The sequence below is a fragment of the Mchenga conophoros genome, linkage group LG19 (assembly GCF_057382185.1).
Source record: "Mchenga conophoros isolate Kocher_MC1m ecotype Shallow Benthic linkage group LG19, M_conophoros_male_GT1.1, whole genome shotgun sequence".
In the NCBI taxonomy this organism is placed as follows: domain Eukaryota; kingdom Metazoa; phylum Chordata; class Actinopteri; order Cichliformes; family Cichlidae; genus Mchenga; species Mchenga conophoros.
The window spans coordinates 30,711,547-30,732,476 of record NC_140544.1 but is presented as its reverse complement, the minus strand read 5'-3'; the positions used below and the strand labels follow the sequence as shown (position 1 = coordinate 30,732,476).

Genomic DNA, 20,930 nt, shown 5'->3' with positions numbered 1-20,930 from the left:
ATTCAGGGCTGCGTGGGACAGATTGATTGATCAGGATATCCTGAGAGAAGGCAGGGCGGAGACGTGGACCGTTATGCATCCAGCAGGTGATTGGTGTGATTTAGGCCTGTTTGGATGTTTAGTCATTCAAATAGCAGTTATTCTGTATCAAACCTGCTATTATTAAAATGACCTTCTGAGTTCATGCCATAACTGAAGATGTAATCTATTTCTGCCTGTTTTTAATCAGCGACTGCAGAAATAGAATAGATATTAATGCTTATTTTTGTATTGTAAAATTAAAATAAGGGATGGTGGTGTCTTTTTTTAATGTTTGGTAGCACTCTATTATTTTTAACCAATAAGACATCTTTACAAGTGATGTGCTGCTTTGAATGGCTTAAACCTGCCAGAGAGCTGGTAACCAAGTGCAAATACTTTGTTACTGTACTTGAGTAGAATTTTCAATTATCTATACTTGAGTTTTTTTTTTTCTGATAGCTTTTTACTTTTACGCCCTACATTTTAAAAAATATCTGTACTTTTACATTTTCAAAGCAGGCTTGTTACTTTTGGTTTAACCAATTTGTGGGCCTTCAAACATCAAACCAATTTAAGGCTAAACAGGAACAAATAAAAGAAAGTCTGGTTCGTGTATTAATCACCAGGGGACGTCGCATAAAGAAGAGATGAAAGATGCATAATCGCAGATCAGTGTTGTGATGAAATTAAGGCGAAGAACAGTTTGTTAGTGCACAGTGGCTGCAGTGCTCATGGTCAGAGATACATCAAGTGTGGAAGAGACTAATGTGAATTTTAGCTGATGATGAATTCCAACTTTATAGCATCTAGAAAAAAAGACAGCATAACCGGTTACTGTCAGTGAAGAGGATGTAAATCAGCCAGGACAACTCATGAAACATCTTGTTCAATCAGGTTCTACAATGTAGGCATCAGAAAATAAAGATTCTTTTTAAAATTTTCCTCATTTTTTTGTTTAGAAATTAAAGTAAAATTTGCATTCCCCTCTTCTAATATTAGAAGATTTATCATTACATTAGTATAACACAAAAAACAGCTGGTAGAAACATAATTCAAAGAGCTACTTTTGCTTGCTTACTTAGATTTCAGACCCTGTACTTTTTAACTTTTACTTGAGTAAAGAAATTGAATCAGTACTTTAACTTTTGCTGGACTGTTTTTAGACAGTTGTATCTGTACGTCTGATGAAGTATAGGATTTCTGTACTTTTGCCACGACTATTGTTAGTGCCATCAAGTGTTGTTTACTAATATGACAAGTGAGAGAGCAGTCTGCTCGGAGACATATGAAGCGCTTTACCCTGGTTAATGGCAAAGCTAAGGTAGGGGTAGCAAAAACATAGTCACTGCTGAGATTGCAGGTTTCTGGCTACTGAGCCACTGCTAAGTAATCATCACTAAAGTAGTTTCTCTTGGCCACACTGGCCTTAGAAGTCCCTTTGTTTTGTGAATCCAGTTAAAACAAATGTGAAAGATAATCTAGTCTTATGTGCCTTTAGCAGTGACATTTAGATGAGCTAAATATGATTCTTGTAGTGTTTGAACATCTCAACTAGCTCAACTGTTAATGTTTATATTGTTGGCACTATTGGGACATACACTCAACAAAAATATAAACGCAACACCTTTGTTACTGCTCCCATTCCCCATGGGATGGACGTAGAGACCTAAAATTCATTCCAGATACACAATATAACCATCCCTCCCAAACAGTGGTCACAAATCAGTCCAAATGTGTGGTAGTGGGCACATCTGCTATATTGAGATAATCCATCCCACCTCACAGGTGTGCCACATCAGGATGCTGATCTGACATCATGAGTAGTGCACAGGTGTACCTCAGACTGCCCACAACAAAAGGCCACCCTGGAATGTGCAGTTTTTTGCGCTATTGGGGGTCTGGGGACCCAGAACCGGTCAGTATCTGGTGTGACCACCATTTGCCTCATGCAGTGCAACACATCGTCGCATGGAGTCTATCAGATTGTCAATTGTGGCCTGTGGAATGTTGGTCCACTCCACTTCAATGGCTGTGCGAGGTTGTTGGATATTCATGGGAACTGGTGCACGCTGTCGTATACGCCGGTCAAGCACATCCCGAACATGCTCAATGGGTGACATGTCCGGTGAGTATGCTGGCCATGCAAGAACTGGGACATTCTCAGCTGCCATCTGCCCTGAACAATGTGAACCATGATTCATCCGTGAAGCGCACACCTCTCCAACGTGCCAGACGCCATCGAATGTGAGCATTTGCCCACACAAGTCTGTTACGGCGACGAGCTGGAGTCAGGTCAAGACCCCGATGAGGACGACGGGCATGCAGTTGAGCGTCCCTGAGACGGTTTCTGACAGTTTGTGCAGAAATTGTTTGGTTGTGCAAACCAATTGTTCCAGCAGCTGTCTGGGTGGCTGGTCTCAGACGATCTTGGAGGTGAACCTGCTGGATGTGGAGGTCCTGGGCTGGTGTGGTTACACGAGGTCTGCGGTTGTGAGGCCGGTTGGATGTGCTGCCATATTCTCTGAAACGCCTGTGGAGACGGCTTATGGTTGAGAAATGAACATTCAATGCACGGGCGACAGATCTGGTTGACATTCCTGCTGTCAGCATGCCAATTGCACGCTCCCTCATTGCTTGTGGCATCTGTGGCATTTTGCTGTGAGACAAAACTGCACATTCCAGGGTGGCCTTTTGTTGTGGGCAGTCTGAGGTACACCTGTGCACTACTCATGATGTCAGATCAGCATCCTGATGTGGCACACCTGTGAGGTGGGATGGATTATCTCAATATGGCAGATGTGCCCACTACCACACATTTGGACTGATTTGTGACCACTGTTTGGGAGGGATGGTTATATTGTGTATCTGGAATGAATTTTAGGTCTCTACGTCCATCCCATGGGGAATGGGAGCAGTAACAAAGGTGTTGCGTTTATATTTTTGTTGAGTGTAAGAGTGGGGTGGACTCTGCTTCTGATTTGATTATTGCAAAAGTCATGAAATGTAATATATTGTAGCTGTCTACCCGGCAATGACAGCTCTGCTGCTAGCATGGCGGCGGAGAGGGAATTTGTATTTGAAAGTGTAAGATGATGACAATGTGTTACACAGACTGCTGAAGCCGCATTTGCTTAGGACTGATCTTCCTGGGCTATTTTGGATCAGATGTTAACAAATTGTCATGTTTAAAAGAATTCATAGCTAATCGCTAACACACACACACACACACACACACACACACACACACACACACACACACACACATTGTATATATCCAGCAGTCAAATTCATCTTTTTGTTTTGTGATTGGAGGCCGTGTTGTTGAGTGTACAGATTAGGCCTCTGTAACCATAACTAAACCTAAAACGAACAAGAACATTTACATAATTGATAATTATGTATTATTAACATTATACCCTATAAATCTTTCACTTTTTCTTAATGTCACTGTTATCTTAAAACTGCATCCAGACATGCAAGGCTAGTAGTGCATATGCAGTACTGTGCAAAAGTCTTGAGCCGCCCTTCGTTTCTTTATATTTTACCTCCAAGCAGATTTTCTTGTAACTTAAAACTTAAAGCGGTCTTGAGCAACAGTTCTCTAGGCTTTCTGAAGTCTTTCAAATGTTGTCTTTGGACATTGGCTGCCCTTTCCCTCATGTTCTAGTTCAGTCCTTGTAGCTGATCATCTAGAAAGCATCTTTAATATCAACTTCATTTTCAGCATGACAATAATCTCAGTGGTCATGCAGTAAGATGATATCTGAACAGAAAAACACCCAAAAAGAACCCCGGAGAACTACTCCTAAAGACTACTTAAATAAACTGAACAAAGCTTGTGGAAGAGAGTTCAGGATTTGTAGAATAAAGGTGGTTATACTAATTATTGAGAGGTTTTTTTGCACAGTACTGTAGACTAGCATGACACTCCCATGGTACCAATAGTAATGCAAATAATATTTTCAGACAGCCTTAAAAAAACAGCAAACTAATCCACAATAATTTCTTTAAATAATGAATCTATTCTGTGTATCTCCACATATTTAGATGTAAAATCTGGCAAAAAGCCTAAAAACATTCCTCTTAAGTCTCTCTAAAAGCAAGCGAGATCTTTGCTGTGTTGTGTGTGGCTAGCACTGTTGGTCTCTGGCAGTAGTGTGGATCTGAGCAGGCTGTTCAATAATTTAGCATTAATGCAGATTATGGCAGGACTGGCCCCCTCAAAGCAGATTAGAGTCCCTGCCTGTCTGCCGGCTGCCTGTCTGTCACCTTGTTAAAGATGGTACATGGATCATATGCAGTTTGTATTCTGCGGGTGAGGTGTGTTATGTATCACTGCAGATGTACGAAAAGGGTAAATGTGTAGTTATCATAGTAGTTTTGTAGTTTTGGGAGGATGTAACACTCCTGCTCTTTCCCTGTCTATAAGTAGTGGGAAAATGTGCAGGGTAAGGGTGAGTATCTGTGACCTCAGTTTCCCTTGGTTACAACATTTACAGAGAACAGTAGCAGCTTCGGGTTGTTCAAATTTTAATCTGCTCTTTGCCTGAAGAAACACACACCGAACAAATTGTACTTCTAATAATGAGAAGTGCGGCTTTTTATCTCTCAGGCTTGATTAAACCTGCGTGTTGTGAAGAACATTTTGAAGCTTCCTCAAATATTTTCAAAAAGCAACGAGGAGAGGTCCGTGCCAAACAGCACGCTGTGGAAAAAACAGAAGGAAAAGTGCAGTGAAGAGGAGCAGGCTACACAATTCCTTGATAGCTGGTGAACCGGCTTTGTCAAACCCAGGCATCTGTGTGTGTGTGTGTGTGTGTGTGTGTGTGTGTGTGTGTGCGTGCGTGCGTGCGTGCGTGCGTGCGTGTGTGTGTGTGCACACTCTGCACGCGTGCACTCACAAATTGGCCATGCCATGTATTTCTGGGCTGTGTTTCTCGGGGGCTTTTGGGATCTAATTTATGGCGGACGGGGGGAAAAAGAAAAAGGTTCATTCGTTTGGGTTTGCCATTTAAGCTTGAATGAGTGTACATGAAGAGAGGACGGGAGGAGAACATGCATTTAGAATGGGTTGAATGGGTGGAGGAAGAAACATGAGAGGATGTTCGGCGTACTCGAGGACATGGAAAGTGGACTTTGTCCGTGATAAAAGAAACACACCCCCACCCCACTAAGAAATACAAGAAAAAGTCTAATTTTGGGACCCGGGCGGCTTCTCATACATGAGCTTTGAATGCATAATGAAAGCATTTTCTCTGAGGTTGCTTGCTCAAAGAGTCTGGGATATGTATTTATAGCCAGCGTGTGTGTGTGTGTGTGTGTGTGTGTGTGTGTGTGTGTGTGTGTGTGTGTGTGTGTGTAAGTGTGTGCTCACTAACTTGTTTTTATATTAGCATTTCAATATCCGCTTAATGAAATGTTTCTTATTTTCAGCATCAGTGGGCGCTGCTGCTGCTGCAGTGTGCATCTCTCTGTCCTCCTTTTCTCTGTGCTGTGCATCCACTTCTCTCTCTCTCTCATGCACGCACACCCTCTCTCGCTCTCTCTTCCTGCCCGTCTTTCTCCTCCCTCTGTTTTCCTCTTTATATTCTCTTTAATTCCTTCATCCCTCCCCCCTTTTTTTCAACTTGATCTCCCTCCCTCCCTAACACACTCTCTCTTTTGCTCTCGCTCTGAGTCGTGCACATGCAGACAGAGGGAGAGGGGGGATGAACGAGGTGCACACATGAGGATCTCCTGAACTGCCGGGGCAAGGCAGGGCTGGTGAAGAGAGAAGAAGAAGAAGAGGAGGAGGAGAACTAGAGGAATACTGCAGTGGCCAACCAGCTTCTTTTCCCTTCTGTATTTCTTTCTCTCTCTCTCTTTTCTCGCTGCTCCACTGCTTCCATCCCCTTCTCTCTCCCTGTGCCAATTATACCATGAACCTGCCTGCTGCTTGTTGCTAAGGGGAAGCCAGCCAGGGGGAGCCGAGTGGACCGGGCGATATTTTGTTGTTAAGGTAATAAAACGCTTCAGTATCAGCAACTGTCAGGTGTCACAGATGTTGCACTGCAGACGTTCGCCTGCCTCAAGTGAACAGGGCTTTGGGACTCGCTGTTTTTATGGCTCTGGCTGTAACTGGAGCACGGCTTGTTGCGTGGCTCTTTCTGCAAACTCTCTGCCAGTTTCATTCCAGTTTGTTTCAGTTGACCGGGCATCTGTGGACTCACAGGGGGTCTGCCTCTGTGAATATGTGTGTGTGTGTGTGTGTGTGTGTGTGTGTGTGTGTGTGTGTGTGTGTGTGTGTGTGTGCGCAATGTCCTTTTGTGTTTCCTCATGAATTGGATTTTGCTGCGTGCTTAGATTTGTGGATATGCATGGGTAGAAACACACGCACACACACATACACACATGTGGTGTACATGAGGGCATATGTGGCCCACTTGGGTTTCTTTCAGCAGCTCTCAGTATGCCTGTTTCATCTGTTTCTCTTGGACAGGCGTCTGTGGGTTTGCATGTTTGAGCAGCTTCATTAGAAGGAAGTTGCTCTCCAGAATTACAGCTTTGAACTACTGGTACACTATTGTTTTCTTCGAACAGGTGCTATGCAATCCATACCTCCTCTGTCTGTATACGACCCTTGAGGCAGGCGCAAAGATTAGCTGTCTAATGTGCTCAGACTCTAAAAAGAGCACAGACGTGTTAGCCAATGAGGAGTGCTGCACTCTGCACTTCTGGTGGCAATAACAAACAGTGAGGAAAGAGCGGATGATTACTTATTCACTCATGCGCATCACCATGCTCTACGGTGTAATAAATGAAAGCTACAGTGACGAAGCCACCTTGCACGGCTGCTGCCGTTCGAACCGGTAACACCGATGATTCCCCCCCCCCCCCACCCCCCGTCTCCGTCACGGCTATTGTCTTCAAAAGTTGAAGTAAGTTGTAACATTGCGAGTTGCAATTATATAATACAGCCACTCCAAATCCCCCATGCCAGCTGCAGGTTTAATGTATGAAGGTTTCATTTGAGCACGCTCACGTGTCCCTGTCATAAAATGCCATCTGTATCCACTATTCTTTGCCCCTCGGTAGCTTATCACAGCTCCGTTTAAACACGAATAACTGTCAACAACAATGAATTGCAGCTTTCTTCTCTCACACCAAAAATTAAGGATGTGTTAAACTATGTGATCTACTTCCTCACCAGTCTCATCTCCCAATTAAAGGACCAGCAAATGGTTAAAAAGCCATTTTACATTTTACAGGTACCTCGAATGCAAAAGGAGCTGAGAGGGCTTGTGAAGCACCAGTCACCAGGTTATGAAAATCCTTACTTAAGCAGAATTAATTCCGTGTGTGTGTGTGTGTGTGTGTGTGTGTGTGTGTGTGTGTGTGTGTGTGTGTGTGTGTGTGTGTGTGTCTGCTTAGAGAAAGTAAATAAATCCCTTAACAGCGGCTCTCAAAGCATGAAGCCTGGGGGAGGTTAATGTTGGGAGTGCAGGCAGATCAGAGGTAACCATTGTATGATTGCAGCTAATGGAGTCAACATTTACTTATGCTTAGCATAAAAACAACAACAAACACAGTGGCCAGCGCTAACCACGCTCAAAGCCACTATCGGTATCACCTCGGTGAAGGTTCATTCATTATGAACATCAGCTTTCTGTTAAGATGAGTCATCAACGTCGCAGCCGCACTCAGTGTGTGCTGAGGACACCGACATCTGTGCTTTATACATAATTAGTGCCTTCCTGATTCCTCCTTGCTGACACACTTTACTGCAGTGGCAGTTTTATATAAGATGAACTCAGATGAGGTTATCTAATAGTGTTAATTGCAAATATCTTGTGCATCTACCTGTCTGCATACGTCAGTGTTTTGTTATGCTATTGAGCCCACTACTCTTCCACATCAGCGCTTCTTCATTGGGCTACTTTGAGTATTTCCTTTGAGGTAATTATTAACTATTCCAGTTGTCCTTCCATTATTTCCAGCTATTTATTTCAACCTTTATCCACAAACTGTTGAGCATTCCCAGCTCAACTGTTACCACATCCTTAGCACTGACTTTATTTATGTAGTTACAGTCTTTATTTTTCAAATTAAACAGAGCTACACGCAACCTCTCGCACAGCCCCTGGCAACTGCAGAAACACCCGCTGAGGTTAAGGTATTGTGTGTTCACGATCTGGCTTTGTGGCTTATTTATTATTCATCCTACATCGGCCTACCTGGGCCCTTTTATCTGCCTCTGCTATGACAGGCGTCCTCTTTTCTTTCTTTTTTTTGCTTTTGAGACAGCAGCATGCGTTTTGACAGCTGAATGTCACTCCGATAAAGGCTGGAGAACTTTTGGTTCTCGGGGGAAATGCAGTTATCGTCTGATGTTTGTCGTTTTTCATTTTGTTTTCTTCGACCCTTCAGCGGATGCCGGATGCTGTCTTCTAATGGTGCGTTTGCTTTTCTTGACAGGATTTAGAGAAAATGGCAGAAGGGTCCAAAGACCAGGGAGGAACGGGCACCGCTGATCCCGAGGAGGACTCCCCCAATATGATCGTCTACAGAAAGGCAAGTCTGCGTGTGCTTTCTGTGAGATGGGAAAAAGACTTTGCTGAGAGGCAGTGACCCGTATACGGGCTCCTGACAGCTCACTGGTCTGTATGAATGTGTATCTACCTCACACACACTGGTTTCACTGTCAGGTGTCAGGAAGCCTCTTTCCACTGTCTTACAACAAGCTCCTGTCTCTTCGGGACCCACTTCCTACTACTGTATCCCAACACTGGCAAACCCGAGCCCAGCAAAGTTTTAATAAGTTTTCAATCCCTTCGGTGGATGGTTTTGGCAGCAAGAGGGCCTTCGGTGACATGTGTAATTACCACATCCCCATAGTGCCTTCACTTCCACTAGCTGCTGTTTGATTGGAAAGGTTCAGCAGTATTGGAGGTTAATGGTGTCGAGTTTTTCGGCTGGGGAGAAGCGGCTGATTCTCCAGGGCTGGTTCTTTCTCCTCAACCCACGAATTACTTCTTTATTCCTTTGCGAGCACTATGACAGCCCACTCAACAAAAAAGAAAAAAAAAAGAATTATACAGCTTCTTTTGATCATTTGATCAGACTTTAACTACAGGATCGGTCTTGGTTATGGTAAAATATGAGCTACGAGCCTGCCTCTGTAAGCTGCCCCCAGTCTCGTGTTTCATCCTGCTTTTAATCACCGTCCCTTCATATGTCCAGGCAAACAGATTAGGGAAGAAATCCAGAAGAGCAGGTGCGAAATAGATGTTGACAGTAGCGGCATCGCTTGATAAAAATGTTTTCCTTTTAGGCATGTTGTTAACTATGTGCCACTGTGGAGCTTTAAGGCCTGGTGACAGCCTGAGGAAATCTTTGTAATAAACACTCGAGTGTGCCACTCACCTGGAAAAAAGTGTCAGGCTGAATCTTGATGAATCACTTCTCATAATGATGCCGTTGGCATTTTGTGCTATGATGGTGTCACATGCATTTGGCGAGATAAGAGTCGGTGGAAGTGCATTGCCAGCAACAACTCGGTCGTACTGTAAACACTCTGCCTGCTCGGATAGCAGCGGGGGCGTTTTACAATCTCCCATAATGATCGTCAAATCAGCGCTACCAAACCTAGATTTCATGCCATGTGTCATAACTGTGGCTCTTCTACACGGCAGCAGGTTATTTATGCAGCGTTGTTCATGTTCATCCATTCTGAGAGGCTCTCGAGTTGGTAGAGGAGAACATATAGCTGCGGTAACACCAGGTACTTCCATGGATTTCACTGTACAGCTTCGTTACGTAATGCTACACATGTCTGGAGGCGGCGTATTTAAGAGGCTTGTTGGGATGCTGCCTTAGGGAATATTCATCATTCCATGTTTTACTCACATGCAGTGACAACAGACAGATGATTCAGATGACAGGATTTTCCGCCTTTCCTGTTTTTGAAAAGGCGATTTTTGATTTGAAGCTTTTGAGAAAAAAGCCAAGCAGCCGGATAATCGAAGGTATCTTTGACAAAATCTTGGAAAGGATTAAATACTAAAAGCATTCGCTGCGGTCTAAACCTGGTGGAGTTTCTTGCATCGTTGCTTTACCTACGTGCCTGTCTAATTTAAGATGTCGAATAGGTCAAGCAGAATAGAGAGGTGCTGGGACTTTGAGGGCTCAGCGCGCATGGCCTCTGGACTCAGTGGGTGGGCAGCCTGGCTCAGTGTGAAGGTGCTGCATGCAGAGAGGCAGATGGCCACCAATATGTTGCGCCGCCTGGGAAAACACTGGCAGCCTCATCCTCAAGGCTCAAACCCACAGCTGGGAGACATCAGGATGTTTCTGCAAGGAGGACTGTGCAGACTCGATCAAAGGATAAAAATATCGCAAAGAGAAAGTGCAAAATGCATGGATGCTTTAAAACGCCTTCCCTTCTGCTGCCACATCTACTGCAAAAAGTGTTAAGTTATCGGTGTGGGCAGTTAGACAAAGGTGAAAGTGATGTATTTAGCCATTAGAGAGGCTGAGTGCTCGCAGAGAAGAAGAGGAGGTTGTCTCTGTCCGTGCGGCGTAGGTGCTGCAGTACTATCTTACTCTGTCTCTGTCCTCCTATGAAAAGAAGGGGAAGTGAAGCAAAACAATCCAATAACTGCAGAATGTCTTATTACCTCGGGAGCTCGCAGGAAAGGGGAAAAAAGACGTACACACCCTTGGAGACAGCTTGATGCACGCTACCTGTTCATTGTTGTGTTTTCCTCTGCCACGCTCATATGGTGGAGATGAACAGGACTGGCACTGAGGGGGGGGGGCACAAAAATGAAACTCCAAGCGCCACGAGAAACACTACAGTGCAGGGAAATGCAATTACTCTGAGGAGAGAGGCCACACACTGCTCGCAAACTATTAATAGCCAACATCTCTCGTCCCTGAGCGTGTCGTTCGCTTCTTCTCCTCCACGCTTCGGCCCGAGACTCTTCCGAATTGTGACGCCTGCCTGGCTTTTGACACACGCAGCTAATTAGACGAATTAAAGTACCCCTGTCCTGCCCAGGGAGAGTCAAGGATTTGACTGCTTCCCACCTCCCTCTTCGCTTAAGTCAGGCTATTAAATGTTAGATTGGATAATCCTTGGCAGTCTACATGTACCCAAAGGCGAGTTTTACAGCTTTTTGTGTGTGTTACAGCCCACGAGACTTATATCTAGATGGAATTAAGGGTGGCTTAGTGGGGAAATATTAGTAATGAACCATCATACCAGGAAGTTTAAAGACACTACTTGGTGTCAGTGGACTTTTGGGATGTGCGTGTAAGCTTTAACAGTCTGTTAAGAGACAGTGCAGTCTGGTTCCCAATTACAGTGGTGAAGACACTCCAAAAGTTTTCATCATTAGTGCGAGAAAAGCCTCACATAAGATAAAGTACAGAAAATCTACACTGTCAAGGACAGTGAGGGGTGGGTTAGTGAATGGATGAACTGTCTGTCAGATATTTTTGGTCACCTGAAGCGCTGCCTCATGGTGATTGTAGCCACAGTGGTCTCCTTTCTCTTCAGTGGTCTAGTACTGATCTGTGTCCGATCAGTTATTTAATCACTGCATCTACAGAGGTGGATGAACCTCAGATACTTGTCTACACTGGTGGCAGTACTTTTATTGTGCTGATGTGTTTCTTTCAATCAGCCGGTGCGCTATAATCTCCAAAGCAGCTGTTAATTTTCCTCCATATGGTAAATGGTAAATGGCCTGTATTTATATAGCGCTTTACTAGTCCCTAAGGACCTCAAAGCGCTTTACATATCCAGTCATCCACACATTCACACACACATTCACACACTGGTGATGGCAGCTACATTGTAGCCACAGCCACCCTGGGGCGCACTGACAGAGGCGAGGCTGCCGGACACTGGCGCCACCGGGCCCTCTGACCACCACCAGTAGGCAACGGGTGAAGTGTCTTGCCCAAGGACACAACGACCGAGACTGTCTAAGCCAGGGCTCGAACCGGCAACCTTCCGATTACAAGGCGAACTCCCAACTCTTGAGCCACAATCGCCCCAAATAGATCACTGGGTGCTTTGTTTTTAATTTTGAACATCTGAGGTCATAAGTTGTTTATATGTACTACTTGTGTTTATTATCAAATACCAGAAATGTTTTCAAAAATATTAGCATGCTATAATACGAAACTACAGTGAAAGTGCCACTTAGCCCGGCCTCGCAGAGCTGCAAGCATTGCCGTAGACTGTCGACTTTCTTTTAGTTTCCACTGTCCCTGTTTCTTTATTTCAGCCTTTCTTTTGCTTCTTGATGATTAATAATTAAAGTCCATTTCAAGCATTCCATCTTGGAAAAAAAATCGTGTCCTCTGAGACATCATATCCCCTCTCTCACCGTTCATTTATTCATACCGAGCACATTTTTTTGTGATGGCTCTGTATTTTTGTTCCTGTGTGTGCTTCTAAACGTGAGGAGAGTCGGACCGCTGGGGGAAAAGAAGAGAGGCTGGAAAACGATATATGTATAAGCATGAAGTAGAGCTGGGCGATATATTGAGGTTTTTTTAAAAAAAAAAATCGATATATTTTTATACGAGATATAAGATGTGACAATATCCTTTATATCGATATAGTCTATGTTACGTTATAATTATAGTTGTGGAGCCGCAGGTTTGCCTCTCTTTCGTCTCTACGCAACGTTACTCTGCCTCGCCCCTCCTTCACTGAACACAGCTCCCCCTCCTCCCCCATCGCTTCACCTGCAGGAAGCGACATGATGGACACGGCAAATCTCCGTTAACGAGTTATTGCGCATCGCCCCGTGCGTGGGGCTGGACGCCGTCACCGTGTTAACGAGCTAACCACGCTAACGCCATGCAGCCCAGAGGGGCTGCACGGCCTAAAATCCTTGCATTCTCTCAATAGTTGACAGCGCGCCTTTTGTATGAATTCTGGTTGTGCTTGATGGCCGCAAACCGATCTTAGGTGGTACACGGCGCTCAGCAATCTGTCAATAAATGTTTGAGTACGACTTTGCTAAGCTACGGAGCTGCACCGCTTGATGGATTGTCGGAGCATTACGCCTACCGAGGAGCCTCGTGGAGTGATACGTACTGTGCTTCAACGTAATATTACCGTATTGTGTGTGTATAAGGACCATAAATGGCACCTGTTAAGAGACGTGGTTACGAAGCGGATTTCAAACTCCAGGCTGTCAGTCACGCAGTACAAGTTGGGAACAGAGCAGCTGTGAAATCTGTCTTTGTTATTGTGCTCAGCGTCTGTTAGTTTACATTCTGACTGCACAATTGTGAGCTCTTTGTTATGCACAAAAACAACAGTTTTCTTTTATTTATGGAGCATTATTATTTAATAAATGCTCCTAATTTATTTTTGAGTAGTTTTTTTCATGTACATCTATGCTGTATGTTAATAAAAGTGCCTGTGTGACATCTGGGACACAGCTTTGACTATGAACTCTCTTTTTGTTCTTACTGTATGGCTTTAAAAAAATATATATATCGAGATATATATCGTATATCGCCATCCAGTTAAAAAATATCGAGATATGAATTTTGGGTCCCAGCCCTAGCATGAAGGGTTAGAAACTTGCGTATCTGGATCGTTTGGACACATCTTCACATTTGCTTGCACGTGTGCAGCATTACGATACGTCATGATGGGAGCAGTGACAGAGTAATGTCCGGTTTAAGACCTTTTAGAAACAGGACAGGGGGTCTGCTCCACTCCTACATCATCAGTGTAAAATTACACTAATCACACGACTGGTTGGACATTAACTTTCCCTCAACTGGCAGAAGATGAAATTACTGTAAATGGCAACTTCCTGAACTACTGATTCCCGAGCTCTAGCAGGGAATTACTGCAGCTTGGATCTGAAGGGGCACGAGGACACTCTAGTTGCACTGGTCAGAAGGTAGCTGCCCGTGCGTCACACTCTCTTGGCACTCTTAAGTGCCCCTGGGGGCCCGTGAACGGTATATCTCTCCTCTTTTAAAGCTAACCTCCATCCGAAGTGTCTAGAGCCACTATTTACTGTTCCAGTATGCACTCAAGATAGAAAGGCCCAGCCAAACACTCTGGATATCAACTACCATTTTTAACACTGTCTCCCCTTGCAGCATGGGAGTCTTTATCTGAGGCGCTGGCATGGGCTGAACTGTCAGGGTCACGCTGAAGCCCATGTGCCTGTATGCTAAGTGTCAGTGTGGGTTGCTTTCCTATTTGGGTCAATAACATAAAACAACAGTAACAGCACAAAGCTTTATCTCTTATGTAACCAGCTCCGGTGTGTTTAATACGTAAGCCAGTCTCTTCTTTCCAGTAAAGCAGATGGAGCAACACATGAAAATCCACCGAAATCAAATCATAACTGGATAATAATTTGGCGTTTTTGGCAGTCTGCCCCTCGTGTTGACAGGATTATTCACCTCTTCCATAGAAAAATCGCTGTGACTAAAATGAAAGGCTTTTCTCCAGTGAGGATAGTCCTCCCTGCGCCAGTGCCTCTCCTGCTCTGCCCGTCTGTTTGAACATCGCTAACAAGGTGCTCTTAAAGAAGCGCATTTAATAAATGCGGCCGGCGTTGAGGTTTTTTTTTATTGGGCTCGCAGCATAAAGCTGTGTATACAGAGTGACGTTAATAGTGAGTTTGATGGGGTGGATCGGCTGGCGCTACTCACAGCTCTCTAGCAGAGCGGATGACATGGAAATACTGGAAATATGAATAAAATTACAGCAATTGACTCAGAGAGGATTTCCACAATAGATAAAATTCCCATTAAGTGGGGGTTGATGGTTAATGGCATCAGTGAGGACACTGTTGTCCAGTTAAACCGCTTTTAATGACACTGATATATAAACTTAGCATAAAAAATAAGGAAATTTGCTTCCTTTATGGCGATAAAGCTTATATTATATAATTGGAAAGTCTGTCTATGTCCCCTTAAATAGTGCCCCATTTGTAAGAAATAATCGACCAAGCACAAATTTCCTTACGTTTTCTGCTAACTTTAGAATCAACTGATGTATAATCACAGCTGTAAATCCTAGTGGGTTACTGAAACCAGCTGCGTGAAAAGTTGCTGGTTCTCCACTTGATAATCAAGCTGTAGCCCCACGGTAGCGCTGACACGCTTAATTAGGAAAATGTAAAGAGAGAGCAGGCTATTACTGCACAACATGGTTTTGTCACATTTTTCAAAACAAATGCATTCATTGCGGCAAAAATAATAATTTCTGACACATCTGTATTAATATTATCTTAAGTGTGCAAAGCGCTTGTCAGGAGGACAAGCGATTAAAAGGGATGTCGCAGATGAGAGACACATTAAACACAGACTCAAAGACGATTACTTCTAAAGTCATGGTAAGAGCCCTCTATTTAGGGATGTCCTCCTGAGAAACATCACACCTCATGAGGGTGGGCTGAGAAGCAGCCACGGGGATCTGTAGCCGGATTCTTGCTGACACAAAAGTAAAAAGTCAGCTGTGGATTGATGTGGTCAGACTGAGCCATGCTCGATTTGAGATGATGTTGCCAAGAGGTGAAGCGGAGACAACAAAAGAAGCAGAGAGACATGAAGGATCCTGACAGGTGACATCTGCCCTGTGAATTTGTTTTTTCTTACTTCCTTTTGAAAGATCAAAATGCATTTGTAGCAGTAACTTATTGAATTTTGCTTTTATGTGCTCTTATTTTTACAACTGCTGTCATTAAGCCAGTGATAGATTCACTTTGTTAATTTGTTGAGCAAAGGTCATTCAAATGTCTCACCAAACAAACAACTCACAGGCTATTTTATTAGGTACATGTTGCTGGTGCTTAATTCTTCATGACTGAGATTCAACAAGGTGCTGGAAACACTCCTCAGAGATACACAGCTGCAGCAGGTTTGCTGCTCTCATGATGTGAATCTCCTGCTCCAGACTCAGGTTGGCATTTAAATAATAGCCAATGCGTGTCGAGAAATTATCCTCTACATTATTACACCAGCACCAGCAGCCTAAATGTTGTTTATCCCAAATTCTGACCCTGCCATCGGACTGTCAGAGCAGAAATGGAGACTCATCAGACGAGGCAACATTTTTCCAGTCTCCTGTGTTACTTGTAGCCCCAGTTTCCTGTTCTTAGCTGACAGGAGTGGCAAGTGTAACAGGTCTTATGCTGTTTCTGTTTTCAGAGATGCTCTTCTGCACACTTTGGTCACAACGAGTGCTTTATTTAAGTTACTGTTGCCTTTCTATGTTGCATCTGTTTGGGAAAATCAAAGTGGATCAGCAGTTCCTGAAATACTTGTGTCATGTGATTGGTTGGACAGTTATACCTGTATTAAGAGGTCAGTGAGTACATTTGTGCATGCAGCGTACAGAATGAGAATAATTAGCCATTGGTCACATTTGACTTAAATTAGCCAGCTGATTGGCTAATAAGGATGCACAAGCAGACCGCTCATTTGTCCGAAACGATCTTTAAAGCCACATTAAAAATCAATGTCCATAGTCCACTGTGGAGATTTTCCACATTTAAAGATGGAAAAAGGATCTGAACATTTCCTATGAACGAGACCCTGCGACTGTATTCTTCTACCGCTCCATTCTTCCTTTTTTACAACGTTATCTTCTGCATGTGTCAATTTCAGCTGTAACTGTCACCTGACTTTTTCTTTAAACCCAGTGAGATCTTCTCTAGAACTGCTCCATGCTCCATCTTGTCCCATTTTCACGTCTCATCAAAGTGGAATGAGGATTTTATCACTGCAGACAGTTTTTCTTTTCCACTGATGGTGTATTTAATCCTTGTGCCGGTGGATCGGCAAGTGATGAATATGTCCTCAATATGCTGAATCAAGCTGATGAAGTACGGCTCCCTGATGGAAAAAAACGAAGCTCGCTGCATGTGCCATTTCACTGAATGCTTCATTAGACGCCTCTTTCTCTGCTCAGACTCTTAAAAGAAGCGTTCAAAGAATGAAAAACAACAAAAGAAGGCACATCTTTCAAATGGCCGTTAATTACTTCTGACAAAGACGAGCACAATGCGGCACCTTTCAGCCTGCTGCACAATTACAACTTTGACATATACCGATCGACAGCACTTTGAGCAACCATACAAATGTACTCCAATTGTGGCACCATCTGCACACCCATTTATATTGTTTACAGACACATCTGATGGGTCGATAGAGAGACGCGTTGCTCAGAATAAAAGCTCTGACTCAGATGAGCAAGAGACAGACGGCGAGTATCATCTGTGTTCTGCTGATTCGCAGGTAATGATGGAGTGTCAGTTGGTAGAGTGGTGTGACTCTGTAATTGTCTCTGGGTAAAGGCTGAAGCAGGGATGAGTCACCCATGCCCCAAGTGTTAATTACCCTGGCTAGCTCGTCTGACTAAACATGGCTTGGAGGTCGGACCAGACCATTTAGTTCTGTTCCAGAGCAGGGACCTGCACCCCCCAAAACACATTCCCCTCTACTTGGGTTCACTTTAGACCACCCCGATTCAGTAACTTTGCCTCTTGGGATGCCTGTGTTGAGCTGTGCACTGTCACGACACTTCCCCATCACTTAAAAATTAATTGGCCAAACGACTGAGATGTCCTTGCACATCTGTCCGTTGCAGTTGCCGCCAGAGTCATAAAGGTCTAAATAACCCATTTGTCAAAAGCGACTCTGTAGTCCCGCGGTACGTGGGGGGATTTCAAACTGAATCTGTGACATTAGGAAGGCTGTACAAGTTTCCATTATGTTAGATAATCACTGGCACATTTCTCCTTGTTTCCTTTTTTCAGCTCGAAAATAATAGAAATGTCCTTGCGGGAGACCTTGCTGTGTGCTGACTCCTATTTCCACTCCAATTGTTCTGTCAATAACTTATACAGCAGAGGCCCCCGGTGCTTAAAACAAAGCTGTGATTACTTTTATCAAACTAAGTGAGAGGAGGGAAAGTGAACCTGAATCTGAGGCTTGGGTGAAAGTTAAACCTGCTCCTAAACTTTGGTCTTTCAGGGTTTTTAAAAGTAGTTGTTTTGATCTGCTTCACGCCTTCCTTTACAACCAGTTACTTGGATGCAGTGTGAGCTTAATTCATTTAGACACTCCGGCATCCTGCCTTTAATTTGACACCGCGGCATTTGCTTTAGTTGCAGATTGGTCTTTATTAGCAGAAAAGAGAGGAAGGGAGTGCCGAAGCTTTTAAGCTCGTCGTAATCATCAGAATCGATCAGGCTCGGGGCAAGAGGGACAAAGGCGGTGATGATGGTGGAGTAGGATGGTATCACCAGAGGAATCCAACGTGGTTACTCCCACATTTCGGAAGTGCAGCTGGTGGAAGGCAGAAAACGTGTATTGATAAATGTGTGGATTTGTTTTCCACAAAAAGAGCTGTCGGCTGCTGTTGGTTTTGCTGTGACGTTAATGTTCTCCCAAAAGAATCAGTCACACAATGCTGTAAGAATTACTCTCAGGGCAGCTAAGAACATAGCAATGTACTTTAAATCATGCAGTCTGGCTTCATCGCAGTGGCTGGATGTTCAGAGGCTTTTTCCTAATCATAAAAATGTCATTGCCGTCTACTCACAGCACTGCCTCCAGACCTCAAGGACCGGTGACCTGCAAGGTTTTAGGTCTCACCCTGGGTCAACGCACCTGAATCAAATCACTAGTTCATTCCCAGGCCTCTGGAGAACTTCAAGACTTGTTGAGGGGGTAATTCAGCCATTTAAATCAGCTGTGCTGGATCAAGGACACATCTGCAGAACACCGGCCCTTGAGGCCTGGAGTTCCCCCACCCCTGCCTTATGCGGTTCAGGTGACGTGTTTGTCATTTCTAACAGCTACAGTGGAGGAATCACAGTGACTTGAAAATAATGAAGAGTCTACTAATCCATGCTTACTTCACACAATGACAAGCCAGGCGCGAACATAAGAAAAACAGATATAGTTTTGAAAAATAGTCGCAATCTGTTGTAGATCAGCTTTATTCAGCTCCTTCCATCTGTTTTCACGTGCATAGTTGACAGCAAACCTATGAATGCCTTGTCTAACAGTGTGCATTGTTATCACCAACTGCATAATTTATCTCCTCTAAGATATGCAGAAGAGTTCTTGGCGAGAGTTTGCGGAGGCACGGGAACGCAGCCAGAGAGAGGCTTCATTCAAAAGATTTGTTTTCCTTTTGGACATAGCTGAGCCTATAACACGATATAGCAGAAAGATAAAATAAGCTTAAGCTTTTTTTTTTTTTTGTGCATGGTGGCACAGAGAGAACAGCTGTATGCAGACGAGGCCATGTTCACATGCAACATGAATCACTTGTACTTTGATTAGTGGACATAAGTGGACTAATACAAGCTGGAAGAGGTAAAACAGCGTTTCCTTTTTCTTCTATATAGTCTTTAATCTGTTTTATATGTATATAAGTTTGAGGCAATAAATAAATAAATAAATATAACAAGAGAAAGCCTGAAAGAATAGTGTCCAAAAAAGAAAAGGCGCACCTCTCCAAGGTGTTTCCATGGAAATGACGATGGTTAAAGTTTAAACAAAGTTTAAACATCAACATAAAATAATTCATAGCCGATTACAGCATGAAGTTACTTTTAGCTGCTCCCTTATTCACATGAGGTTACCACAACAGGTGACTCCGCATGTTTGCAGATTTTTATGATGGGTGCTCTTCCCCGACGCAACCCCCGAAGGGATTTGTGCGTCCTCTCAGGATCATACCGGGGATCTTACGCTTGTAAGGTGAACGTGGAAGCCATTGCACTACAGAGCTGCTAATACCCTAAGGCCTGGTCAAAGAAGAACCTTCATGATTTAACACTGTCTAGGAAATAGTAAGACAATTCTGATGTCCTCCAAAGCAAGTGTGGCAGAGCAATCCCTCCACAATCCTTCTCAGCATTACAGCCTGCTGTCACAAGCAGATAGCGTGCAGTGGGGGGAAAAAACACTCAAACGGACACCACTCTTCATTCTGAAATATGTTGAGAGGATTTTAGATCACAAAGCATGCCTAGTCTCTTCTTAAGAAGCCTATTCAATAATTCAAGGGGGCTGTGATGGTAAGGTTGCAAGTTCTAGCTTTGCAGGCGTAATAGATGGTTCATTTTTGGCTCGCCTGGGGTGAAACAATAAAAGATTTATGAGAAAATTTGGTTGCTTCCTATTAATGCTTTGGTTAGCAGTAAAGGTGGTCTGTTGACGTTATAGACAATCGATGAGCAGTAAGTAAAGATTTGATGCTATAAAAGACTGGAGCTTCTGTGTTTTACTATCTATTGATTTCATTATTCAGTCAATTAGCCAACATAGCTCTGTGACATATCCTTTTTTGCCTGCAATGCAGTTGTGCGAGCTTCCTCAGGACTCATGTAGTTTTATTAAAAGTCATTAGTGGATGACAATTGGACGAGTGGTGTGTAAGAGCGAGGATGACAGGGTGACAAAGGCCAGAACTGTGAACATCTCTGTGGCAGCTCCTTATCAGGAAGAGGAGGCATGCCCTCAGGGACTGAGTGCAGCAAAGAACATTACGAGTGTACGCCGCCGCTTGATGCCCCACGGCACTGCGAGATGAGATTTTATCACCACATGTACGCCCAGCTGCCTGGATTTCATCACCTGTAGCTGCAAGTTGGAGGTAACAAGGCTTTATTGCCAGCGAGAGTCGAGTTGTTTTCATAGCTCTTCGGCAAACTTGAAATACTCCTCTAAGAAAAATGGCCTAATGTTGCATGATATTACAAATAAAACTGCTGGTGAATGTGCTGTCTGATAGCAGGATGGACTTGTGTGAGTGTCTCAGCATCTGTGTGGGTTCTAAAGTTCATTTCCGCCTCCACTGTGTTCCACAACACCTTCTCTTTCCTTTATGGTCCTTTTTCAATTTGTCCCTCTGT

General features: G+C 43.8%; 1 protein-coding gene across 5 annotated transcripts in view; it reads left to right on the top strand.

Annotated features, from left to right (window-relative positions):
- Window positions 1–5,640: 5,640 nt before the first annotated feature.
- The window catches only part of LOC146552631 (regulator of G protein signaling 6-like), a 49,663-nt gene continuing 34,373 nt past the window's right edge, over window positions 5,641–20,930 (top strand). Inside the window, exons 1-2 of one of the 5 annotated variants that reach the window (XM_085256167.1) lie at window positions 5,641–6,019; window positions 8,476–8,571. In XM_085256167.1, coding sequence (XP_085112293.1) covers window positions 8,488–8,571 — 84 coding nt within the window. In that variant the 5' untranslated portion in view covers window positions 5,641–6,019; window positions 8,476–8,487. The remainder of the gene's footprint in view (window positions 6,020–8,475; window positions 8,572–20,930) is intronic. The other 4 variants (XM_085256165.1, XM_085256166.1, XM_085256168.1 and 1 more) reach the window with 4 other exon arrangements.